This window comes from Recurvomyces mirabilis (genome assembly GCF_035927965.1).
Source record: "Recurvomyces mirabilis strain CCFEE 5264 chromosome Unknown scaffold_19, whole genome shotgun sequence".
Lineage (NCBI taxonomy): Eukaryota > Fungi > Ascomycota > Dothideomycetes > Mycosphaerellales > Teratosphaeriaceae > Recurvomyces > Recurvomyces mirabilis.
The window spans coordinates 97,183-123,261 of record NW_027041953.1 but is presented as its reverse complement, the minus strand read 5'-3'; the positions used below and the strand labels follow the sequence as shown (position 1 = coordinate 123,261).

The window sequence follows — 26,079 nt, the reverse complement described above, 5'->3', positions numbered from 1 at the left end:
GTCACAAATTGCTAGTGCCTTCGATCGATTGCATTGTCACAGCATATCTCACCATGGCCCCTGTAGCTCAAGTTCTCTCGTCAGAAAGCAATGGAAACGCCACTGTTGGCGCTCTCGGCAGGAGGAAAGATGGCAAGCCTTTGAAGGTCCGCTCATATCCTAAATTCGATACTCTGGAAGAAGAGCGACAGTACAGGAAACAACATCTAGCTGCTGCATATCGTGTATTTGGTGAACGAGGTATGGCGTTTCCAAGCATTTTCGATATGTCTACTTCAGCTAATCCATCCTCGCAGGCTTTGACGAAGGCGTAGCTGGCCATATCTCCGTTCGAGACCCAATACTTCGGGACCATTTTTGGCTCAACCCGTTGTCGATTCATTTCAGCCAGATCTCTGTCTCGGATCTCATCCTAGTGGACGAAGAAGGCACCGTAGTCATTGGCGACGAACCCATCAACGCGGCCGCTTTTGCCATCCACAGCGAGATCCACAAGGCTCGACCAGATGTCGATGCTGCTTGCCATGCTCACTCTGTGTATGGTAAAGCGTGGAGTGTCTTTGGCAAGGAACTGGATATGATGACCCAGGATAGTCTACGGTTCTGGAAGGATCATGCGGTGTATACGCAATTCAATGGGATTGTGCTTGATAGGGAGGAAGGGAGGAGGATTGCTGAGTGTCTTGGTGGTGGTAAGGCTGTGATTTTACAGAACCATGGGTTGATTACTGTACGTTCATCTCCGTTACCATTCACAGGCCGACGATATATTGACTTGGGCTTTGGCAGGTCGGTCAAACGATAGATGCCGCGGCCTTTTGGTTCCTCAGTCTCGATAAGACGTGTCAAGCGCAATTGCTCGTCGAAGCGGCGTCCGGTGGTAGTGGGATCAAGAGGACCATCATTCCCGAGGAGGAAGCAAAGTTCAGTTACCAGCAGGCCGGCACTCCTGAGAAGGGTATGTTTTTTCTTTGTGTGAGATTGAGTAGATTACTGACGAGTTCTAGGCTGGTTGGCGTTCCAGCCATACTATGATGATATTCTTGCGAAGACGAATGGTAGCTTTCTGAAGTAGATTGTGTTACTACGACACTGCTCGACCATCACTTGGGTAGGCTGTTCACAAGGCAGAGTAATACAGGTGGTTTTAAAGCATGACTTTGAAGGAGCTTGAACGATCATAGCATATGATGGGATTTGTCCATATGTCTCGGATGATGATTGTGCTGTGTCATGTCGTACCTTTGATGTCTCCCCTCGCGGTTGTTTCATATTTGGCCTCCTGTAGCCCTATTCGCCACTTCCAAATTTAGCCGCGGCTCTGACGATGACGTGCGACTGCGCGTGTTCGGGAGTAAACTGCGAACATCTGCTTGACATTTCCGTACCTCACCTTGCATTCGATCTGATATCGAACTGAATAATCGAGGGACCCTTCCCGCCATATTGCACAGTCATCCATACCATTATTGCACAACCTTATTACAATTCAGCACCGTTGTCTGTGCGGCCGAAGATCACCGCTTCCAGAATCGGTGGATGTCGGAAGTCTGAGTTAGCGCCGAGCAAAGAGAGTCAGGCTCCGCAAAGACACCTCACGCGAGCGATCACTTCACTTGTGACGCAATATCAAATCCACGACCCACCTTTGCAAGAGCGCGCTCGGCTGTGAGGTCGAAAGACAACACGCGACACCGATCTCAGCCTGGAACGCGTAACGACGCCTCTTCCAACCGCAAACTGTACCCTCCGCGATCACGACCACCGCCTCCGACACGGCCGCCACGCCCGCGAAGCCGCCCATATCCTTGGCGGCCATATACTCTCCAGCAATAGCGCACAAGTGCCACCACCATCAGTGTTACCACCGCCGCGCTCGATTGCCGCTTCCCCTCGGCGCATGGCAGTAGCCAATGCGCTGAGCACAGTAATAGATGGCATCGCAAAGCGGCCAATCAAGACGTGTAAAGGTCTACGAGCTCAAGAACAATGACTGGTATGATCGGGGCACAGGTTTCTGCTCGGGACAGGTATTACAGCCCAACGCCGACAACCCGGACGGCCGCATTGTGGTGGTCAGCGAGGATGACCCACAGCGTGCGCTACTGGAGACGCGCATCACTAAGGACGACGGCTATCAGAAGCAGCAGGATACGCTGATAGTGTGGACCGAGCAGAATGGAGTGGACATGGCGTTGAGTTTCCAAGAGGCAGATGGATGCGCCGTGATATGGGAGTTCGTGAGCGAGGTCCAGCAGCGCTTGAGCGCGCTTTTTGCTGAGGATGGACTTTCGGACGACCTACTGGACGCGCAAGCCTTCGTGCTCCCGGAGCCGGAGCTAGGACGTCTGGAAGAGATCGAGGCGAATATACGAGGAGCGTCCATGAACACGCACGGCCGAGAAGCGCTTGTCAAGTATATTATGAACCCGGAGCATCCGTACATACTGCGGCTGGCTCCTCTAGTGGAAGAGGCAGAGAAGCAGCACAACGCGCCAGCATTACATCGGTTGTGCAGTATTATGAAGCACCTGATACTGCTGAACGACAACTCAATCATCGAGTTCGTTGTAACAGACCAAGCAATCATGGGTGTTGTGGGCGCACTAGAGTGTGAGTGGCAATGGTATGTGTGTTCTTGTTGGATTATGCTTACATACTGTTGCAGATGATCCGGACTTTCCTTCACATCGAGCGAATCACCGACAGTATCTGTCCGACTCGTCGAAATTCAAGGAAGTCGTACATATAGAATCACCCGAGGTTCGGAAGAAGATTCACTGTACTTACCGATTACTATACTTGAAAGACGTCGTCCTGGCTCGAATACTGGACGACCCAACGTTCTCGGTCTTGAACAGCCTGATATTTTACCATCAAGTGGAGATTGTCACACACATCCAGGGGAACCAGGATTTCCTTTCCCAGCTCTTCGATCTATTCAGGGACGATCCACAAATCAAGCCGGAGAAGAAACGAGAAGCAGTTCTGTTCATTCAGAATTGTTGTGCGGTGAGTAAGAACATTCAGGCGCCGCAGCGAGCATCACTGTACACGAATTTCATCCACCATGGCCTTTTCACTGTCATCGCCTTCGCGCTACGACATCATGACGCGGCGGTACGAGTGGCCGGGACAGATGTACTGGTCGCATTGATAGACCACGACCCGCATCTGGTACGGAGTCATATCTTCACGGCCATGAAAGACCAGACGACGCCTCTTACGGACACCTTGATCGAACTTTTGCTTGTCGAGGTGGATCTGGGAGTGAAGAGCCAGATGGCGGATGCGATCAAGATTCTGTTGGACCCGACAAGTGCTAACGGTATGGACATGATGCGTGCTGGTCAAGCTAATAGCGAGATCATGGCGAAACGAGGTCTAACCAACGGCGCCTCGCATGCTTCACCGCAGACGGAGGCCTTTATCCAGGCTTTCTACGATGGATCAGCGAAGAGATTGTTTCGACCTCTAAAGGATCTGGAACACCGGAAAGATATGCTGGATCTCAGTGTACACGATATGAGCATGATGACCCATCTGGTGGACTGTCTGTGTTTCTTCGTACGGCAACATACCTGGCGAGCGAAGGCTTTCATACTTGGCGAAAACCTGCACAGCCGTGTGGCACAGCTTCTAGCATGTCCGCACAAGTTCATGAAGCTGACGGCACTTAAGTGGTTCCGGACGTGTATCGGCTTGCAGGACGAGTTTCACAACAGGCACATGATTCAACACCGGCTGTTTGAGCCTATGTTGGATGTGGTCTACGAGACTATGCCGCGAGACAACCTGCTCAACTCTTCTTGTCTCGAGCTTTTCGAGTTCATCAAGCGAGAGACTGTCAAGCAATTGATTATGCATCTTGCGGAACAGTACCGGGACAGGCTCCTTGGAATCACGTATGTGAATACGTTTCAGCAACTCGTGTTGAAGTACGACCAGATGCAGGCTGGATATGTGCCCGCGGCCAACGGAATCGAAGACAGCTCGTTCACCACCCAGGAAGGAACGCCTGCACGGATCGTCAATGGAACAAGATTCGCCGGCTTGAAAGACATGGACGGTGATGAGGAGGCGTACTTCAATGGAGACGACGATGCAGAGGACGACGATGACATTGGCCTTCCTACAGCGCTTAAGGCTGGTTTAACTAACGGTGCCAGTCCTGTCCGACCTTTGGTAGACTACCCTGATGACGAAGACGAGGAATTAGGGCCGATGGACGGAATGGAGCTTCTAGCCTCCAGTCCGGATCGAGACGTGCTTGTGAAGGAGAGGAAGAGCCACGTCGCCGGTGCCGACCCTCACGAGACCGCGGAAATGGATTTCTTCGAAGACGATCCACGACGGACTTCACCTGAACAAACGTCAGATCGATCACGGGACCGGGAACGAGGACGGGATCGTAGGCCGGTACCCGTCGAAGGCAGTCCCGGTCGACAAGGCTCTCCTCCAGAACCCTTGGCCTCGAAGCGGCGAAGAGATGACGAGGACGATGATGAGCTGGGCAAGATGATGGGCGGCATCAAGAGACGGAATTCGTCTGCGGCCTCTGTCACAAGTCAGACTGGACGGTCACAGGTCGACGGTCCAACAAAGACCTCTCCGCTTGTGAAGAGTTCAGGGTCGCCTGTGCAGCAGCACCCAGTAGGCGGATCGCAACCAATGCTTCGACGCAAGGGCAGCCTTAAGACTAAGAACGAAAGTAGCGGGCTTGGCAAGTTTGCCATCAAGACTTTCAATTTTGGTACCAAGCAGCAACAGCAGCACGATGACGAGACGACCAATGGCGATGCACATTTGCCCGAGTCAGAGGAGGGATCTGGCGAGGGTACCACCGTTGAGGCAGTCAAGGAGAATGGGGGCTAGGGGCTCCGAATCAGGTTGCTTGGCAAGAAGAGTATGGAGAAGTTGAGGCTTACGACTTCGCCTGATCAAGAGGAGACTGCTACTCGAACCGACACGCCGACAGAACGCATGCCGCATGCTGATGTTGAGATGATGGACGCGGCGAACGGCCTTCTTGGTCTGCGCCGCGAATCTGCAGCTCCCAAGTCACGGTCCACTCCATTCTGGCATCAGATCTCGGAAATGTACCATGGACGACACAAAGACGAGGAGCACGACGACATGGAGGAGTGACGAGCAAGCGAGCATAACGGCGTTCCTTTCTTTATCATGTCTATTCTTTCTTTCTGGCTTCTCCTCGTGTTTGGAGGAGAGGTCTATGTGTGATGAAGCAGCGCTACGAGGCGAGAGCGGCCACGACGGCGATGGTTGTTTGCTTTGCTGTGTACATGGTGTACTATGCATCCGCGGTCTCACGCAGGAACTGGAAGCGAGACGAAAGGCATTAGGTTCTGTATAACATCACTGATATGCACGGCCGTGATCATATGTGTTTTTTGACGCTGCGATGTACGTAGGCAATGGCATATTCATAGCGAGTCATGAATAGATGGGTGGATGATACTGCTCGTATTCTGGCATGCTTCATTGCAGCACTTACCCCCATCTCTCTGCCTTGTAACTGAATGCTGGATCGCCATAAACGATTCTACGGGAATGACGGTATCAAGCTGAGACATGTTGCCACATGGCAGGAGCTTCGATTCTGGTACGCGCCATGTCACCATTGTCTAAGACATTACCGAGGAGCTGGTCTGGTCCTTTTAGGCAGGTCTTGGAGTCGTGCGGTCATTATTCCAGGAAGTTGGGACTGGTTGCGTGCCTTTCCGAGGAGAGACATAGTATACTCAGATGCTTCAAGCTGTGCTTTGCCACCCTGACTGGGAGTTGTCGTTTTGGTGTAGTGTCGTGCGCCGAGATAGCACTCACTCTGCTAAATCTCCAGTTTCCGGGCGCAATTACAGTCCGAGATGATGCCTTTGCAATATCAGCCATACACAACCGAGATCTAGATGGGGTTGTACTACAGCAGGCGAAGCATCTCCGAACATGATGCCAAATGGTTACAGAGTTTCAGAAGGGCCTACCTTGCCGTGGCCTAGGTGTCTGGCCCAGTAGAGCGTATGGCAAAATGTGGCTGCGCAAATTGTAGATCAGTGGTAGCACAAGACGCCAAGTGCAGATGTGCGGTGACCATATGCTGATAGGATCAGAGTGGTGGCGTGATCATTTCGCAGCATAGCATCTGCATGCAAGACTACTCAAGGTCCTCTCTCAAGCCTATCAAGACGCACTGCATAGGATAAAGGTAGCTATAGTTGGCTTTTGGCCAGATCTCGATCGTGCAATGGCAACCACAGATAAGAGACACATGCGGGCAGGGCGACGGGGCAATATCATGGCTCTCACTACCACATCTTCTCCGCATGTTGGCGTATTGTGGTATTATAGACTGGCGGGCGCCATCACACCGTCTAGCGGAGGTGGAGAACGCGAAGTATATCTCTCGATGCTGAGGTCTTGGTATAAAAGAGGCGTGTCTGTGCGTCCATTATGTAGCTGAAATCCAACGGGCTTTCTGAAGGGGCAAATCACCAAAACCACTTTTCGGCCAACTAAGGTCTGACTCTACCAGCTTTGGTATATCAGTAAGTTACCGCCTCTGAACTCTCTTGTAAGCCCTACACCAAGCGTCCCCTGTCAAGATTATGCAGGCTGGTGAAGGCACTTTATTCGAGATGTGCAGGGCGGTCGCAACTTCGGGCCGCTATAATAAATCGCTTACCACAACTCATCTACTTCCAGCAATGGCAATGACACGGATGGTTGAGCGCATGTTCCCAGCCATGTGCCTTCGGTTCTCAACCGTCACTGCTGCGACCCGTCTTGCGCACGTGAGAGCAGCAGGGAACATGCACAACATATCGGCAACCCCAAAGTTGTGAGACAAGCGAAGCTCGAAAGATCCGGCCTAGAAAAGCCACCCGCCTCTTCCTGACAGCCGCTTCTGCCTGATCGAGCCCGTCTGCATTACCGTTTCGAGGACGCCTGTCTGTTTCTGGGTCGTGTTTTGACCCTAGCTTCTCGGCTCTGGGCTGGCGGGCGAGCTCGAAATTTCGTGGTTCAAGCGTTGCTCAACGTGGCTCGATACACCGGCCATGAGATACTCCACCAAAGGAAACCGTAATCTATGTGGACACGATTGATGACTGGCCGAGACTTTGACCAGGGCATGTGGTTCTTATCAAGCTGGCGAAGACATGCCGGTTTCGTTATCATGCTGTTATTATTATGACGGCACAGGAGTCGAGACGGATATGCAGGTCAGGACGGGACATGTCGTCTTGTCTCCCGCGCTGCAAGCTATTTTTGCCTGCCCGCCCGCGGGAATGATATTCGTCGTCTGCATACAATAACAATCTATGTCCCATGCACGCAGAATATCGGTGTGCCACTTCATCTGCGTGGGTGACAAGTTTATCGCTCAGCTCCTCTCCAAAACACCATGGGCAAATCGGCCATACCGGCAGCCACTGCCTCGTGGCGCCGTGGATCTTTCCTCTGGGTTGGCCGATCCACATGGTCGGTCCCACAAGCGGCGCCAGAGACCTCCGTGCGTATCTTCGGTATTAAGGCCCGTGCTATAGGTAGAGTTAAGGTTGCGCTGGCATACTGGTCTAGCAGCAGATCGGGGCATGGAAGTCACCGTGACGTGCCGTATTTGTTGCGCACTGGGCAACATCGCTTTCTTAGCGAAAACATCTATGTGGCCTTGGCTATAGTTCAGCCTGCCCGAGAGCTCGAGGGTCAAGGATCAAGTAGCTCAATGATCCCCAGACCCGACGGCCGTCAGTCAAGTCACTCGTTCTTATTTGCCGGTGCTTTCACCACCCGCTATTCTCTTCTTTCGTGTCTGATTATTCTGGTTCTAAAGCATCGCATTGCTAATTCTGTACTCTCGCGTTGCCAGGTGCAGCGTTCCTGGTATCGTTGCCTTCTCCTTTTCGTGCCGAAACCCGCAATATGTCCATCTTCAAAAAGAAGAGCAAGGCGGAGAAGGAAAAGAAGGGCAGCAAGCAAGACAGCAAGAAAGATAGCAAGAAGCAGGCACCTGAGGAGGTGAAACCCGCCCAAGCACCGTACAAGCATGTTCCGACGCATGCTGCGGCAGACGCTGTACCAAGAGTACCTCACGCCACCGACCATCGACTTTCGAAAGAAGCCAACCAGTATGCCAACGCGTCAGCAGCGGTAGTCAACGAACAACCGTACGCACAAAGCAATGGACGCAACAACCCACTCCCTCCATACAGAGGCTTCAATGGCGGATTCAACATGCAGCGCAACAAGAGCGCCGAAATCTTTACCACAGATCCCGACGCACCTCCATTACCAGGTCAATCGCCGATGCCTCAGTACAACGACAACTCTCAGCACAAGGAGCTCACCCAAGATACCAACTACTTCCAGCATCAGCAGACCGCGCCATCCTTTGAGTCGCCAATGCTCGGGAATCCCAAGATGGCCGCCGCTGCAAGGGATCGAGGCTACATCAATCCCCACAATTCGGCAGATTCAGGGTATGGCTCTGTTGGGCACTCTCGAGCCCCAAGTGAACAAGGTCTTGGTTCTGACTTCGACAGCAAGCCGCATCTACCTCGAGACAACAGTGGATTCCTGCCCGAGCTCAGCTTGAGCGAGGAGCTGGCTAGGGAGCCGGCTTTCTCGGAGGCTTCCTTCGGCGGAGACGAGCCTGTGGAGCCAGTCGTACACAAGCAACCCGAGAGTGTTCTCAAGAACATTCGGAGCTCAATGCGAGAAGTAGAAACTGGCAAGCCGTCACGACTGAGCAAGTCGTACAGAATACAGAAGGCGAAGCAAGCCCGCTTCGAGCACGCAACCGACCTTGTAACGCACGAGGATACGCAGTCTGGAGGACAACCAGACCAGCGCTATAAAAGGATACCTCCCTCACAATACTTACCGGTCGCGGTACAAGAAGTACGACCGGAATCGGCCACCCTGCCTCAACAACAGCACTACTCGCAGCCACAGCCTGTTCGGAGCGCCACGCCAACATTCGTGGACTACGATGTTCCTAGGGCGTCTGAACCCAGACAATCTATGTCCGCCGCACATCGCGGAGACGAACAACAAACTCAAGGACCATCGAGGGTGCTCTCGCTTCTAAGTGCTCGAGATCACGACCAACAGCCGTTACCCATGCGTTTCGCCTCTCCACCACCCGTCATGCATCAGCCACCCTTTGCGCCCCTCACACAAATCAGCTCTGCCATCTCTATGGGTGGTCTAGAGGGACTCAAGGTCAACAAGCGAGGCAAAGTACTCGATGAAGAAGGAGACGTCATTGGGGAGTTGGTCGATGGAGACATCATGGACTGTGTTAGACAACGATGCAATGCTTACGGCGAGGTTCTTGATGATCGTGGTCGGGTGGTGGGACGAGTGCAGACGCTCGAGAGGTCGATGGACTCACCGATTGCTAGGATAGCATCACCAGCTTTGCACACACCGCCAGTCACGCAGCCGCAGCAATACTTCCCAGAGACTCCTCGTCGGCTATCGCAGACGACCCCGTCTTCGCCAGTGTTAGCGAGAAGTACCCGTCGAGAGTCTAGCGCGTCCCAGCGTGAGACTTTCACTCCAGCTTGGCAGCGCCAGTCCCAACCCAATCAGTCAGGGATGGCGCGAGAGCTTCGCGACCACATGGCAGCCGTCGGAACCACTTCTCAGCAGCCTACACAAACAAGGGACCTGTCCCAGAACGCAGGAGCAGTGGAGCTGGAGGCACCTGACTCACAGGCGCTGGACTTCCAGATTCCGAGGGATGAGGAGGAGGTGTTGCCAATCTTCGACTACAGCGATGTCTTCATGCCACCAATGGTGCCCGAAAGGTCAAAAATCCGACCCGAATCACCGTCTGAGCACAAGGTAAAGAGCCGCCCTTATAGTCAGCAGCCAGAGACCTCAAAGACACCAGTCTCCGCCTCGCAGCCACAAGCCGAGATACGCCAGAAGCAGTCGAGACATGTGTCAGCCCCACTAGGGTCTCAAGGGTATCAAGCGACGCCATACGCACGATCGCAACAGCCAGAGATGCGAGCGGAGGCGCATGAGCCGACCGCCATGTACCCTGGACAAGATCAGACACAGGAACGAGAGCAAGAGCCCATCACGACTACGCCCGCACAAGGATCTTCTGTAGCTCAATGGGCTGCTCAGCTCCGTGGTTCTCAGCAGCCTAGCGTCGTCTCACCACCAGTTTCCAGACCGCAAAGCCAGAGCGGTCCGGCACAAACACCAGCATACCCGGTACCGAGCTCGCTGAGCCAGTTACACCAGCGCCCAGTCGTGGCTAGGAACGCCAGCGAAAACAGCATGACCGATACGGCGAAGTCGTACTCGCGTCCCACGATGAGCCCGGTACCAGAAGACGGCAGTCCCGTCGAGATCAAGGATTTTTCCTTCATGAACGGCGCAGCCAAAGGTCCAGCACTCTTCTCCTACAAGGGCGACATCCCAGCGAGTGATGGGCCGCAGTCCAATGCTCACCTGGCTCCCTCGCGCGCGGTGGGCGTGAAGTCACCACCTTTGCCCACCTTTCCCAAGCAAGCCTTCACTGGTAGTCTGCCAGGCGGAAGTCCCTTTGCGCCGATGAAGTCTGCCCAGTTTTCCTCTGCTGGTGGAATGGGCAACCGACCAATGCCTCCTCGACAGTTCAGTACCGGTGTGCCAGGTCCTCGGTCGATGCCTGGACTTCAGACTAGAAACTCGGTGACTCGAGCACCGCTTAAGCGAAGCCCGCTGAGCAGTCAGGGTAAGCAGCCTTCATTCCCGTCATCTTAGAAGTAATTGCTAACAGCCTTGCAGAGAATTCACCTCCCGATAGCGATCAAGGCTCCAACGATGGTCACCACAACGTTGGCATAGCCAGTGGTGGGCCTTCTCGCCAGCACTCCTTCCGCAGCATGGGCAGCACAGCCATGAACGGCAAAGCTCGCACATACTTTACACATGGCGGACGTGTAACAGTCGACGAGGGACAGATGACACCCGCCCAACAGGCAGCAGCGGGCAAGGCACCCGGGGAGGAGAAGGAGCCTACACCGTCTGTCATGACAGATAAAAGTAAGAAGAAGAGCAGATTCAGTCTTGGTTTCGGGAAGAAGGACAAGTCGTAATCGGCTGCTTCTCGCGGCCCTGTCAGACGACAGCATTTCTTTTGTGATTCAATTTTCCTTTTGAGTCGGATATCCTGCGTTATTAGCGATCTATCAGCCCGAGTGGCTATGTACATTCCTGTAAGCGAGGTTGATTGGGTTATAGGGTCGGGAGGAACACAGAGAGCAAGCTCTTAGGCGACAGCAAATGATAATATTCATCGAACCAACGCCTGCCGATTTCACTCTCCGGTTCTCGTTCTTGATGCTGTCGCAGTCACAAATCATGGTCGTCGGAGGCGACCGAGCAGACGACGGTAATGCACTTCCACCGCCGTCTACAAATCCATGGTGTCTAGACGCAAGGATCCACCTTTAAGAGTTCTGACGGCGTGCCCTCCAACGATTGGCTTGAGCCCCACTACCGCTACAGCGAAGCACTAGAACAAAAGAAAAAAGATAAAAAGGTGGCATGGGTTTCTGTTGATTTATCCTGTTCAGAAAGGCACCTTCATTGCCATCCAGCAGTTTCATCGACGAGCGACTTCCGGAGTCTTTGCGCTCGTCTTGTCTTTAGAAAGCTCCAACCACTTCGTCAGCCAAACCAGTATCGATCACCTAACATAATGTCGAAGTCAATGAATATCGATGAGCGTCGAGCATCGCTGGCCAACGACGTCGAGATCGGGTCTGCTGCGCCCGTCGAGCGAGTCTCTGTCCGACCGAAAGGAAGCTCGTACTCGCCGGAAGGCTCAAGCAGCAGCAACTCTGCCGGCGCTGCAAGCCATGGCGATGTCGAAATGATGCCTGGTCCGAATCCGAACCAACAGCCACCGATCGAGACGACCGTTGCTGAACTCGAGCAAAGAAAAGGTGGCAGATTCGCTTTCTTGAAGCGGCCTCAATTCTGGATCGTGCTGGCCTTGTCGCAAGTTCTGGCTATCACTCAGACTGGCACCAATACTCTCAGCACACTGCTTGCGGGCGTTGGTACCTCTATCCCGGCTTTCCAATCTCTCTTCAACTACATACTACTCGCGCTCATTTACGGCATCATCACGATATACAAGTACGGCTTTAAGGGCTGGTTTCGCATGGTTCTCAAGGATGGCTGGAAATACTTCATCCTTGCTTTCTTCGATGTGGAAGGCAATTACTTTACGGTACTGGCTTACCGATATACCACTATCCTTTCTGCGCAATTGATCAACTTCTGGGCCATTGCCGTTGTTGTGGCGATTTCTCTAATCTTCTTGAAGGTACGATATCACTTGGCTCAATATGCTGGTATTTTAGTTGCGTGCGGTGGCTTGGGTCTGTTGGTGGCTTCTGATCATATTACTGGATCGAATGGTGGACCAGCGTTGAACGCGGTCAAGGGTGATCTGTTCGCGCTGCTTGGCGCAACCTGCTACGGTCTGACCAATGTCGCTGAGGAGTTTCTGGTCAGCAAGCGTCCGATGTACGAAGTTATTGGACAACTGGGCTTCTGGGGCATGCTGATAAATTCCGTTCAGGCGGCGTGCTTTGACAAGCAGTCTTTCCGTGCTGCTACCTGGAACGGTGCAGTTGCTGGCTACTTGGTCGGCTATACTCTGCTCCTGACCCTGTTCTACTCTCTGGCACCAATCGTGTTCCGCATGGCCTCTGCAGCATTCTTCAACATTGGTCTGTTGACTGGCAATTTCTGGGGCGTGATTGTTGGACTCAAGATCTTCCATCTACACGTACATTATCTATACCCCATCGCATTTGTATTAATCATCGCCGGCCACTTTGTTTACTACGGCACTGAGGGCGTGCTTGGCGAGGCGAAGAAGCCATGGTTGGGCGAGAATCAGGAGGGTGGCGATGATGGCTTCGGTACGGCAAGGAGGCAGTTGGAGGACCCGAGAGTCATTGTTTGAGGTCATAGCGAAGGCGTTCTAAAATTTAGTACATGTATACGGCCTATCGTAGTCTTAATGTGAATTCGATCATCAAAATCTCCGTCGGACAAATCTTCCTTGCTACTCCCGATTGCGTACCACTTTGGTAATAGAAATACATGTTGCCGAGAATACCTCACCAAAGGGCTCCATTTTCACTGTGCCACTACGAGGTGGAAGGAAGTCTGAAAGGTGTTTCATCACGTGGCGTACGCAAATCTACCAACCTGGTTTCAACCACTTCATCGAAATGCACGATGTGCAGCTTCGCAGGGTACTGTGGCGATGGGTCAACATGGTGAGAAGTGGGAGATGGGGAGTTGATGCTAACGGTGTCGCTGGTAGTGTGAGAAGTGTAGAGAGGCTGATACCCAAGAACACTGGCGCGACTACCCGCTACCGATGACTTGATAGGTAGTTGCGTGCTAAGCATCCCTTGATCATTTGTTCGAGTTTAGCAGGGCTTGAGGGGATGCAGCACCCTGACCCTTACCACACCTTCGTGAGTACACAGTTATGTTATCATTACTGTGCGACATGAAAGTACTTTCCTCGGCCTCTCGGCTCGTCTACTTACTAAACTTGACACTGCTTGCCTTGCCACTGCTTTGCATCCAGTCCATACACTTCTCGGTCTCCTTCTGCATCACCGCCGTCGCTCCTTCAATGATCGATGTCAGTCCATCCTTCGCTGCATGCTCGGCCAAGTAATGCTTGTACGGGTCGTTGATCACATCATTGATGTTGCATTTCGAAATACCGTGAGAGATATTCTGCTGTAATAGCTTGCCGTTGTCGCTGCCAAACCACTCGGCGCCTGCTCCGTGTAGGACGAGCTCGACACGACCTTTCGTCGAATCTCGAATGCTCTGTAGTCGATCGTATTGGAGCTGAGGACCTTTGGGACCATACTTGCCGTGGACGTTGCCAAATGCGGGCGCGAGCCAGTCAATCCCAGTAGCGATGAACTCATCTGCTTGCTCTGGTGTAGTGAGAATGCCTTCGAGCTCAGCAGTGTCCTTGACACCATCTTCGCCACCATTGATCCGGCCTGGTTCAGCTTCGGTGATGATACCACGTGCATGGCAGTACTCTGTGAGCTCCTTCGTCAATTGCAGATTCTCCTCCTTCTCGTAGTGAGACATGTCGACCATCTGGGGATGTGTCAGCTGATGGTGTTCCCTATTCTCCACGATATGAGGATCCTAGCACTCACAATGCCGTCGAAGCCTCCAAGATCGGCTGCTCGCTTGACCATATCTGGGCTTTGGCAGTGGTCCATATGCACGGCGACTGGTACCTTTGCATTCCGAGCTGCTTCGGCCGCAGCGTGGACGAGCAGACCATCCGCATATTCCACCGCCCATGGGAAGAGCTGCAAGATGACTGGAGAGTCCTTCGCTTCGGCCGCTCGTACACTAGCCAGGATACCTTCCAGGTTGTAGAGACACATTGCTGGGACAGCCCATCCGCCTGCAGCTGCAGCGTCCACAATGGCTTTCGCCCTGTTATTGCTTGGCTTGACCATGATATTGGCTTTTTGAATTTTCAGTTAGAGTGTCGTGAAGGTTGCACGAGACGATAACGTGGCAACAGAAATGTTTTCGACCTACGCAATTCTTACCTGGAGCTACCTCACAAGACGAGCAATGGCAGAGCTCTGGGCTAAAGATGACCCGAAGGTGACGGCAATTGTCACGGCGTTTGAAAGCGAAGAACGAGGAGAACTGAAGTCGACCTCACACGCCGATTTCGCAATGCCATTTCAGGCTAGCGCATGTATGCTTACATAAGGCAAAGCTGACCAGTCGTTCTCGTTCTCGCTCAATCATCACGCTCAAACGCCTCTTTGACGCCAGCTAGACATATAAGAACATAAGATACCAGGGCGGCCTCCACGTCGATGCCAATCCGAACACTCCCTCCGCAGCCAGTATGTCCTCACAGCTGCCGGAATTCATCAGCGCCACGACTATATTCTCCCTTCTCGCTACTATAGCAATACTTGCAGCAGCTTATGGGGCCTCACTTGCACTCCTGCCAAAGAACGCCTCGACGAAGATCCGAGTGTTGTTCATATGGCATGCCTTTGATAGCCTCATTCATTTAATTCTAGAGGCAAGCTTCCTTTACAACTGCTTCTACAGCTACACGACAAAGTCTTCTGGCCTTTGGCAGTCGAACGAAGCTTTCGTCTCGCCGTACTTACCACCAAATGTCTACTTCCTGGGACACACGGACAGAATGTATGGAGCAGATTGGGGGACAGGTCCGTTCAGCGCCCTGTGGAGAGAGTATGCCAAGGCGGATAGGCGATGGGGGGGAAGCGACCTTACCGTGATATCATTGGAGCTTTTGACTGTCCTGATTGGTGGACCGCTGGCAGCGTTCATCTGTTACTGCTTGATCAAGCAGCGACCGGACATGTGGTTCTGGGCGACGGTGTTAGCAACTGGAGAACTGTACGGCGGGTTTATGACATTCGTGCCCGAGTTTCTGACAGGAAACCCGAATCTCGATACCACGAACTTCATGTACCTTTGGGTGTACTTGTTCTTTTTCAACACCCTCTGGGTCTGGCTCCCGCTTTGGATTCTGTGGGAGGCGTATGGTCGTATCTCCAACAACGCACTGTTCATTCAGAGGAATGGCGCGGCATTGAGGAGTCTGGATGAGCAGCGCAGAGGCGAGAACGACGGCAAGAAGCGGAAGTGAGGCCCCATCTGAAGAGTCTTGTCTGTGTTGGCCTTGATCTATCGTATACTAAGTCCCCAAACTGAATACCGGTCGATGACCGATCACGAGCTTCACTGCTTGCAACCCGCCGTTTACGGCGACGCCCCTCTCGAATCTCCGTCATCAATTGTACTCCGTCCGGCATTCACTCTCGCTGATGGCCTGCTGTAAAGATTCGCCGAACTAATTCCATGGACCGCTCGTGGTGTGTCAATACTGCTTTGCGCCGTAGTCCTGTCATGGGGTGGCAAGGCATCGTCCTCGAAATGATCATATTGGGTGGGTCATTGATGCGAGCATTAGGAGTGCAATATGTTAGTGATTGAGCTTCAGACCGTAGCAGAACAAAGACAACCGTCATAATCTACCGGGCAACACGTGGGTCGTGGTCGACCTCGCATGGGCTGCATGCTCCAAGCTTCCCGCCTCACATCGTCGCTGAGCCGCTGCTCCACAAAATGCAGCGTGGCAGACGGGGTATGGGGCATTTCTCAGCTGTCGTTGCCGTCTTGCTTCTGAAAGTCCCACCTGCAGCATGCAAGTATGAAAACCTCCTATCGTCCGCTGTGTCACCAACGAGAGGGGACGCCATGTGTTTGCGAGTCACAAATGCTCCGAGGATTTCACAACACGGGTCGGCCGAGACATTCGTGGCAGTCGTGGTTGTATACAGAGGTAGATATCATCATTGGAGCATGTGTACAGTAACAACGTGCTGGGATGGATCCTGTCGAAGTCCGGAGCTTAGCGGAAGAACAGCCAATCAAGCATCAGTACATGCAGAGCGACCATGCGCTATCCTGCAACCTGCATAATCATTACACCTGTATCCTCACTCCACGGCTCGCATGGTCCGCCGCCAACGTGATCGATCTCATCGAAGTCCATATCACTATGAGGTGCTGGAAAGGCCCATACCAACAGGAACACATGGCGACCACATTGAAACGCGCGAACGATTGGCTCCGACTTTACTGCTTGCTGTAACGAGCCTATCACTCGCGCTCAGGCAGATGCCATGTTGTGTTGCATACAATTGTTGGGATCCTTGTGCTGCAGGTACACCAGCCGCCGTACCTCTGCTCAGCACTTGATGTCGTCACTGGTCAACGTCGCTAATAACGCCCCCAAGATCCTGCATCGTTAAAGTTCATGTTTTCAGACCACTCACCACGAAGCCTGCCCTTGTTGCTAAAGCGGCAGAGCTTCCTCCGTCGGTATGTACCTGAATGTACTCCTCCATACTTCGCATTAGCTCCGGAGCCCAGCATACGTTCCTGGCAATCTCAATAAATCTACGGGCTCATCATGGCTTGATTCGGCCTTTGTCATGACATCGAGGCCTAACTGGAGAGATCTGGACGGCTGAAAATTGGAACATGGCAACCTAGTGCGTCCCCAGATTGTCATGTGGGGTGCGGGTATGACAGGACCTTGTGTGATCGTGCCGTGGAGAGCTGAGGCAGGGTAAATGCTAAGCTGCAAGGTGAGGTAGACACGATGGTAAGGTATATACGATGCCAAATGTCCTTCTGGCGTCTGCGAGCTCCATCTTCTCTTCTTGCTAAGCGGGCTGATCTGTCGACTGATCACGCGATTGTTCACGCTACACTTGACATCATGGCGCCGCTCTTGAGTAAGATTTTGGCGTTTGTTCTACCATTGACCTGCATTACCGTTGTCGAGGCATGGGGAGGACCTCCATCGGGTCAAGGACATGGCCAGCAGTTCAACAGGCCGAAGCTGTCGCAACAGCAGACTAATGGTGAGTGTTCGCAGTCGCCGTGTTCTTCCCGCAACACAACCTGATGCAATTTGTATAGGACAAAGCGACCTGGGATCATTGAATGCTCCCAGACTATCTCCTTTCATCGACGGACCTCATCCCAATGGCTCACCATTTCCCTGGGGCGATCGCAATGCCAGCAACTGTAATCCGTATGATCCAAGCGCTATTCCCAACACTGGTGTGACAAGGCACTATCAGTGGACGGTCACGAACACAACCCTGGCTCCCGATGGCGTGCAGTTACCTATGCTTGTAGCAAATGGAGCTTTCCCAGGTCCTGTCATCGAAGCCAATTGGGGAGACTGGATCGAAGTAGCTGTCACGAATGGCCTAGAGATAGAAGGAACAGCAATCCACTGGCATGGCTTCCTCCAGACCGGCACCCCTTACATGGACGGCACCCCGGGAGTGTCCCAGTGCCCGATCGCGCCTGGCAAGACTTTCACTTACAGATTCCGTGCTGAGCTTTACGGCACATCTTGGTGGCATGGACACTACAGTGCACAGTAGGTGAATCACATGTCGTTCATCCTACAAAATCTGATTTTGGCCACAGATACGTCAACGGCTTGAGCGGCGCCATGGTCGTTCACGGCCCATCTAGTGACAACGACTACGACATCGATGTTGGCCCAGTTCTGCTGTCCGATTGGTTCCATGACTACTACACAAATTTAATAATAGTTTGTCTCCTTTTGACGAGAGAAATTATGTAAAGCACTGGCTGACGACCTGTGCGATAGGATATCTTCTATGCCACGGAGACCTGCATTCCACATTGCCCGCCTCTCAGTTCAAATATGCTCATCAACGGCAAGAACAACTACCCATGTGGTAATGCCACTGTCGGCCAAACTTGCACACCTAATGCTGGTTTGGCCTCGTTCAAATTTCAGAGCGGCAAGAAGCATCGCCTTCGGCTTATCAACCACGCCGCCGGGGCACTCCTCTTCTTCAGCATCGATGGCTACGAGATGACTGTGATCGCCAATGATTTCGTCCCGGTCGAGCCATACAGGACAGATCTAGTCATAATGGGCGTCGGTCAACGTACGGACATTATTGTGACTGGGAAGAACAACCCCAAGGAAGCAGTGCTCATGCGTGTAAGCGAGGGTCCGTCCGGCCTGGGACCACAGGGACAGACTGGTTGCTCTCTCAATACTGGTGTGAGCATTGAGGCTATCGCGCCTATCTACTACGAAGACGCGGACACCACCATCATTCCCAACACAACTAGTTCCATCGATCCTAGCCGGTATCTCTTCCCACAGAACTGTGGTAACCAGCCCCTGGACGTCACTGTCCCGGCTTACGCCATGGAAGTCAAGGAGCCCGACAAAATTTTATCGTTCGTGATGACTGGAGGCTACAACGGCACGGGCGCCTTCGTCTGTAGTAGGTCGGAGGATTCAAGGTGGTGCTGCGACGTGATTGGCTCGCTCGCTTTCGGCGGGGTCAGGTCCGCTGGTATTCCTGTGCGAGGTCACTCGATAGATTACACAACACAACGCGTACTGAAATCAATACTATTCTACTTCAATATCACCGCACCACATCATCGACTACTAGTGACCATGTCTTCGCAAGAGTCCACCATCAACCCTCGCACGAATAAGCCGTATAGCGCAAATTACTATACCCAGCTCAAGCTGGCACAAGCCCTCCCTGTCTCGCAGCACATCGACGCGCTGCTCAAAGCAATTTCTGAGAACGTGGTTACGATCGTCGTAGCCGATACTGGTTCTGGCAAGACCACACAATTGCCGAAAGCAATCGTGCTCTCCGAGCCACTGAGGAAGAGTGAGCGGAAAGTCGTGGTGACTCAACCTCGTCGGCTGGCAGCGGACGGTGTAAGTAAACTGTAATCTAATGCTTTGTAGACTATGCTAATGATCGTTCTTTCAGACCTCCAAGCGCATTGCAGAGGAGCTGGACGTCGAGCTTGGCGATTTTGTTGGCGTGAAGTACAGGGGCATCAACAGGGTGAAGCCAGAAACTCGGCTTGAGGTCGTCACGGATGGTTCGTTGTTGATCGATCGTCATGATATTTGCTATTCCATACTTACTCGATACAGGTACTCTCCTTGCGGCTGCGACACGTGATCCCACTCTTTGCCAGTATGGGGTCATTATTGTTGATGAAGCGCATCAACATACGACAGATACTGATCTCCTGCTCGGTCTGCTGAAAGAGCTCGCGCAGAGCCGCAAGGATGATCTTAAGATCATCATAATGTCTGCCACGATCGACACGGAGCGCTTCAAGAACTACTTCGCCGGCTCCGTGGTCATGCCTGTTCCTGGAAAGGCGCACGAGGTAGATATACGCTACCTCAAAAAGCCAGTCGAGGAGAGCAGGATGGATGTCAAGATCGCCTCCTTGATTCTCCAAATCCACTTGACCGAGGATACCGGCAATATCTTGGTCTTCGTGCCCGGCGTCGGCTTGATCGACAGCATCATCACGTCTGTCGCGAACGGCCTAAGGGAATATGCCGTAGACGATGTTGGCGAGCTCGACTGCTACCCGCTCTATGGTACTCAGTCATCTGAAGAGCAAGACCTTGCTGTGGAAGCCGTTGCTCCTGCGTCCCGCAATGGCAAGCCTGGTCGCAAGGTCGTCATTTCGACCAACATCGCCGAGACGTCCGTCACTCTTACGGGCATGGTATACGTCGTCGACTCGCTGATGATGAAGAGCAAAGAGTGGAATCCTCGGAACGAGTCTCAGTGGCTGCGAGCAAAGGACTGCAGCAAGGCTACCGCGAAACAGCGGGCTGGCAGGGTTGGTCGCACGCGACCGGGCATCGTATACCGCATGTGTACGCAAGAGGCTTTCGAGACGCAGCTGATTGAACACGCTGTGCCTGCTATACTCTCGAGCGACATGCTGAGCGAGTGTGTTTCGATCAAGAAGCTGGGTCGAGATCCTCTTACGTTCCCTTACATCGAACGCCCAGCATCCGAGACGATCGCAAAAGCGCTCGGTATCCTCCAGCAATTCGGCGCGATCAATGTGAAAGGCGAGCTCACGACGCGTGGGGAGCAGATCGGGCGCTTGCCCATCGACGTGTATCCTGCTGCTATGCTGCTCGATAGCGCGAGGATCGGCTGCTCGGACGAGATCATCACCATCGTGTCGATGCTCGAGGCGACAGAGGGCATTCCTGGTCAATGCTTCGTGAGGCCCAAGACCAAGGAGGAGAAGGCCAAGCTCCAGCGCGTCAAGCGCCACTTCTCATGCAGAAGCGGCGACCACATCATGCTCCTCAATATCTACATGGCGTGGAGAACGGCCGAGGCTACAGGCACCACTGAAGCGTTCTTGCTGGAGAATCTGCTCGCGGGGAGTGTACCAAGGTCTGCACATACGACCCGGATGCAACTAGTGGCGATGCTCACCGCCCTTCCAGAGCACGAGTGGAAGCTGGTCAATCCGGATCCATCGCACCCGGAGTACTATGCCTACATCATGAAAGGTCTCTCCACTGGTAGCTTCACGCGTATCGCTAAGCGTGATCCTTTCGATCTGAAGCGATACACAACGGTCTCCTGTGGCGCAGAGGCCGAATTTGCTCTGGACGTCGACATCAGCCCTGCTCCTGAATGGGTGATGTACCACGAGTTCACCGGCTCTCAGATCTCTTGCGTCTCTCCAATCCCAGCGGAGCATCTCATCGCCACTATGCCGGAGTACTGGCGTGAGGCAGAGCTCAAGCATCACGGCCACGTCAAGGATGGGCTGATCAAGGCGATTGCGAAGATGACTGGACAATCCGAGGCTGTTGTCCGTGGAGGTATGCCGAAGCCATCGTCAGCACCCAGCACCTCCAAGTAAATCACAACTCACTACAGAGTAAAATCTGTAGTCCCCATTCCACAACTCACTGCAGAGTAAAATCTGTAGTCCCCTCATCACAAACCCACTGCAGAGTCAAATCTGTAGTACTTTCGCAACCCACTGCAGAGTAAAATCTGCAGTCCTTTCACAACTCGCTGCAGAGTAAAATCTGCAGTCCTTTCATGACGCGCTGCAGAGTAAAATTTGCAGTCCTTCATGATTTGTCGTTGGTTCTGCTGCTCGGTGCTGAGGTGGCGATTGGCTTATGGCGAGGTGGCTTGATACATAGTATAGATATAGAACATATAGAAGATATAGAAGACATACTGTTTGCTGCCGAATCCTCTCGAGTATTTCCACTCCGCCACCTCGAGTGTAGCACTTCCAACGACATCCGCATCACAATAGACCGAACTGATTCGAGAGCGGAGGCGCAATAGACGACATGATTCGGCCTATCAGCCCCCCCCACTCCTCCATTATATGCGTACTAATGTGCGCATCTCACCCGGACGTGCGTTAGGACCATGGTGGGTTAGCGCCTCCCAGCCCTGGCCTGACTTCTCCAACCTCACAGTTAATTGTATGTCGTGCTCGTACGCGGACAGCTGGAGTCAGGAATGCCCATGGGCTCACTCGAGACAGCGTGCAATACTGGCTCGCCAGGCGGATACGCATCTACACACTGAACAATGCAAAGGTGAGGGATTGTCGTACGTAGTCTGTTAGGTTCTGAATGTGGGGCAGAATTCCGGAGGAAGGTACGATTCGCGATGAAACGTCGTCTGAACACTATCTCGCCTACCTACTTTCGATTATACTGACTGACGTGCACAATAAGGAGACATGTTACTATCGAAGATACACAGCAGAGCGTCTCGACTGCGACCATCACAATACACAAAGGGGGTTCTCCCTTTATCGTCATCCCTCCTTTTCAGTATGTAAGGTCGTCCTACCACTACCTGCTCTTTCCCCGTCTCAGGCCTCAAGAGGCAGGAACGGTGGGAATGTGCTGATACTCTCGAACAATTACTTGAGTAGACTAGATGGGAAGAATAGTGACATCCAAAGCTCCAGAGGCATATCGACGACGCATACGTCGGCGTGGCAGAGTATGGGAGCACCTTCCGTCCTTCGCCCGTATGTCGTTTCAGTGAGTTCTGGCCATGCGGAACCTTAAATCAACCTGCGGTGAGGTTGGGAAAGATGCGGTCTGAGGCAGTCGTAGTCGTAGACAGTGACCATAACCATACCATACCATAACCATCACCTTGAATATCAAACGTCCAGCTCAATCATACAAATCTCATATATCGAAGCCCTTGAAAATCCACCATGGCAGCCAACCGACCAGCAAGAAAGTCGAAGGTGGCTGCAGCTGCAGATGCAGCTATAGCTGGCCCAGCATACCCGACGCCAGCGACAGCCAAGAAGCGACAGCATTTCGACTCGCAAGTCGCCAGTGAGGACGAGGAGGAGGCTGTTGGGCCTGCTAAGAGCCGACGCCGCTCGAAGAAGGCGAAGGCGGAGGCGTCTGAAGAGGAGGAGTTTGGCGGAGAGGATCCTGGTGACGTGGAGTCTGACGACGATGCCGCCTCGATCGCTATGAGCGATTGTGATCTTGAGGATGAGGATGAGGATGAGGATGGGGATGAGGTTAAGGGTGGGCTTGGGAATAGAGTTGAGGATGACGGTAGGGTTGAGGGCGAGGATGAGGATGTGTCGAAGACAACACAGAAGTCTTACGACAAACATCAAGCGTGGATGGCGAGAGAAGGCTGGGGAGATTTGAAGGCTATGCCCAAATCTAGGAGGCAGAAGAACAGCGGCAGCCAGCAGGGCCTTCGGCGTGAGGACTATGCTGGCCTGGTCGACGCTGCTGGCGAGAACAAGCTCTTGCTCGACCTTGGTCCATTGGACGAGACCAAGGTTAGCAAGTCCCTTCAGAGTGCGGACTTCGCCAGGCAGTTCCGCCAGGGACTCCGGACGGTGCTCGAAAAGCGTAAGGACCAGGCCATAGTCCTTAACGCCGACGACAAGCGCAGCTACCCCTTCGCGCCATCAGTAGCGGCCCATCTCAAGACATTAGATGTCGAACATACCAGCCGCGAGATCGTAGAGGGTATGAAGAAGAACGCCAAGAATATCTCGGCCGCTAGTGAGCTCACCATTAGCGACATCGAACGACTGGCGGGCTTCACGGATACAGACCTTGAGCAATATTTCGTGTATCGAGCGTTCCTTGTCGATAGCGAAGCGATAACCGGCCAGTATATCGGCAGCTCCATTGCAATCTCTGGAGGCGGGTGTCGTCTTTTTGCGTATCTAAAGGCAATTCGACTTGCTCTCGACGGATATTTCTCGTCCACCTTCCGCCAGAGCTATTTCTGTCAGCAGGCAGTTAGGACGCTTCGGAAGGTAGGCGGCAGGGTGCTCGTGCGTCCAGTCTATATCGGCAACAAGACGAATGACATGGCAGCCGAGTACTCACTCAAGAGGTCTGTCCGGTTCTTCGAAGGGATCTTCGGTGATGTTTTCCAGAGTATCGAGACAGGAGACATCACGACCGATGATGATCGGGTCATGAACTCGGCGGGTATCATGGAGCACCACTATGCGGTCAGACCAGCATTCCTTACCTCGCCGATACCAGGGCTCAATAAGGTATCCCCTCTGGTACAAGGACTTGGCAACCGTAATGGTTCCGGCCAGACAACAAAGGAGCGCATCAACAAGCTCCTCCTTGATGCACAGCCAAGCAACGGTCGCTGTCCCTACTGCGATATTGGCCTCATCATGGAAAGCGCCAAAACGCGGAAGGCCCGTGGAAACGACGGACGACCTCATATGTTGACAAATCGCAATCAACTGTTCGGCAAGGCGGAGTGGGTGAAGCATCCGATTATATGCGTTCACTGCTATTCCTGGATGTATGCCTTTCGCGGAAACAAGACTATCGGCAAACAAGGTATGATTCAGAATCTGCTTGCTCTTGGCGGTGAGGACGCCGTCAAAGCTTGGCACCTTAAGGGCAGACCAGGCAAGGCGGATCTCGAAGGTGGAGAGTATGGCCAGAATTGCCCCCTTTGCGAGACGAAGCTCGACAAGTCCAGTGGCTGCAATGCTCCGGCGTACCCGAAAAGCACAACCGCCTTCTCGTACGATAGCCTGAAGGATATCAAAGCCATCTGCTATCGCTGCTCGCATCACCTCTATACCTGCACCGCACCAAACGCGACTGTAAATGCCAGCAACGCGCACGAGATCCTGAAGCATTGCAGCCTCGAGATTCTCAAGAGTTTTGTTGCCAGGATTGTGAATGGCGTTGCTGCGGCTGCCGGGAGCAAGAAATTCATCAGGCACTGGGTTGACGAGCACACCCCGCAAGAGAGTAAACCGGACGTACCTCTTTCGGATAAGCCCTTCCCGTGCACGCAACCGAAGTGCGGAAAAGGTTATAACTCGAAATACACCTTGGGAGATCACGTCCGCGACAAGCATCCCGAAACCCAGTCTTGAGCATACTTGCTTCTATTACGACCAGATATTTAAGAAGGAAGTGATGCCCAGTTACGCGGAGGAGGAGACACTGGTGACCAAGTGCGGAGATCCTCAGCTGCTGACTTTGCAATCACCCCACACCACATTCACACACACTGCGAGAGTAAAATCTCCAGTCCCCTAAATAACACCCACTGCGAGAGTAAAATCTTCAGTCCCCTTTGCTTTACCCACTGCGAGAGTAAAATCTCCAGTCCCCTTGCTTTACCCACTGCGAGAGTAAAATCTCCAGTCCCTTTGCTTTTACCCACTGCGAGAGTAAAATCTCCAGTCCCGTAGCTAGATTCGTGATTTGGTTGGGTGAGCACGAAGTACAGCAGTTGAGATCTCTGGCACGATGGTTCGATAGCTTTAGTATTTTAGTCAGATAGCTTGAGTAATTTAGTCAGATAGCATGCAAAGACTCTTTTGCGAATCATAACTGCACCCTCAGATCATAGTACGTCTCTTCATCATTCATGACTGACATGCATGTAGGGGAACGAAGGCTGGAGGTGATGGTTTGAAAGGTATGACTGATGGCATTGAAGATGGAGGTAACAGTCTTGGGAAAGGAGCTGAAAACCTTGGGCAAGGAAAGAAGTGATCAAATGATCAAGTCATGTCGTGATGTATGTTGACGGCCTTGAGTGATGCTACAGTCTAGAAGAGATATGTCCACGATTTTGTATGAGCAGCTGGACAGTTTCGACAGACATCCATCCTGTGTACTCGATTTAAGAGTATCATATAACAATAGGATGACGGGTGGGCATGATATACTGATCGATGAGACAGATGCATACCCTTCTTGTACATCGCGTCCGACTTGCCTGCCCCGGCAACATCCAGCCACACTTTCTCCGCGTCGCCATTCGTCTTACCACCTTTGAAGGCCACTTCATGACTTGGATTCTCTTGAAACGTCCTTCTTGCGCTCCCTGGGTCACTGGCAGCATGCTCCTGGCAATCGTGGGCTTGACTTTGTGGTCGGCTTGGTTCTTTCCTGTCGGTCTCGCACCATACTATCGCCTTGCTCACTACCAAGCAGAAGACAACCTGTCTCTGTGAGGACGACACAGCGAGACCCTGGGCGCGGCCGCCCCTTTTCTGTGTCCATTGTCGCGACCGTTCGCTACACTC

General features: G+C 52.9%; 9 protein-coding genes across 9 annotated transcripts; 8 read left to right on the top strand and 1 right to left on the bottom strand.

Annotated features, from left to right (window-relative positions):
- Positions 1-53: 53 nt before the first annotated feature.
- LTS14_007074 (uncharacterized protein) lies at positions 54-1,075 on the top strand (the record flags this gene model as incomplete). The annotated part of the gene is made up of 4 exons (XM_064839766.1): positions 54-240; positions 297-730; positions 790-958; positions 1,008-1,075. The coding sequence occupies 4 exons, from the start codon at positions 54-56 to the stop codon at positions 1,073-1,075; spliced, it is 858 nt and encodes a 285-aa protein (XP_064692525.1).
- An 859-nt stretch (positions 1,076-1,934) lies between these two features.
- Positions 1,935-4,875, top strand: PSY2 (Platinum sensitivity protein; the record flags this gene model as incomplete). Its single annotated transcript, XM_064839765.1, has 2 exons — positions 1,935-2,613; positions 2,669-4,875. The coding sequence occupies 2 exons, from the start codon at positions 1,935-1,937 to the stop codon at positions 4,873-4,875; spliced, it is 2,886 nt and encodes a 961-aa protein (XP_064692524.1).
- A 3,063-nt stretch (positions 4,876-7,938) lies between these two features.
- On the top strand, positions 7,939-11,117 carry LTS14_007072 (uncharacterized protein; the record flags this gene model as incomplete). The annotated part of the gene is made up of 2 exons (XM_064839764.1): positions 7,939-10,753; positions 10,807-11,117. 2 exons carry the CDS (start codon positions 7,939-7,941, stop codon positions 11,115-11,117), a joined length of 3,126 nt encoding a protein of 1,041 aa, XP_064692523.1.
- A 605-nt stretch (positions 11,118-11,722) lies between these two features.
- LTS14_007071 (uncharacterized protein) lies at positions 11,723-13,003 on the top strand (the record flags this gene model as incomplete). The annotated part of the gene is made up of 1 exon (XM_064839763.1): positions 11,723-13,003. One exon carries the CDS (start codon positions 11,723-11,725, stop codon positions 13,001-13,003), a length of 1,281 nt encoding a protein of 426 aa, XP_064692522.1.
- A 590-nt stretch (positions 13,004-13,593) lies between these two features.
- LTS14_007070 (uncharacterized protein) lies at positions 13,594-14,552 on the bottom strand (the record flags this gene model as incomplete). Its single annotated transcript, XM_064839762.1, has 2 exons — positions 13,594-14,178; positions 14,241-14,552. The coding sequence occupies 2 exons, from the start codon at positions 14,550-14,552 to the stop codon at positions 13,594-13,596; spliced, it is 897 nt and encodes a 298-aa protein (XP_064692521.1).
- A 70-nt stretch (positions 14,553-14,622) lies between these two features.
- On the top strand, positions 14,623-15,739 carry LTS14_007069 (uncharacterized protein; the record flags this gene model as incomplete). Its single annotated transcript, XM_064839761.1, has 2 exons — positions 14,623-14,803; positions 15,039-15,739. 2 exons carry the CDS (start codon positions 14,623-14,625, stop codon positions 15,737-15,739), a joined length of 882 nt encoding a protein of 293 aa, XP_064692520.1.
- A 1,641-nt stretch (positions 15,740-17,380) lies between these two features.
- On the top strand, positions 17,381-18,059 carry LTS14_007068 (uncharacterized protein; the record flags this gene model as incomplete). Its single annotated transcript, XM_064839760.1, has 2 exons — positions 17,381-17,525; positions 17,584-18,059. 2 exons carry the CDS (start codon positions 17,381-17,383, stop codon positions 18,057-18,059), a joined length of 621 nt encoding a protein of 206 aa, XP_064692519.1.
- A 290-nt stretch (positions 18,060-18,349) lies between these two features.
- PRP43_2 (DEAH-box ATP-dependent RNA helicase prp43) lies at positions 18,350-21,390 on the top strand (the record flags this gene model as incomplete). The annotated part of the gene is made up of 3 exons (XM_064839759.1): positions 18,350-19,402; positions 19,458-19,572; positions 19,628-21,390. The coding sequence occupies 3 exons, from the start codon at positions 18,350-18,352 to the stop codon at positions 21,388-21,390; spliced, it is 2,931 nt and encodes a 976-aa protein (XP_064692518.1).
- Positions 21,391-22,731: 1,341 nt separating this feature from the next.
- Positions 22,732-24,915, top strand: LTS14_007066 (uncharacterized protein; the record flags this gene model as incomplete). The annotated part of the gene is made up of 1 exon (XM_064839758.1): positions 22,732-24,915. The coding sequence occupies one exon, from the start codon at positions 22,732-22,734 to the stop codon at positions 24,913-24,915; it is 2,184 nt and encodes a 727-aa protein (XP_064692517.1).
- Between the last annotated feature and the right edge of the window lie 1,164 nt (positions 24,916-26,079).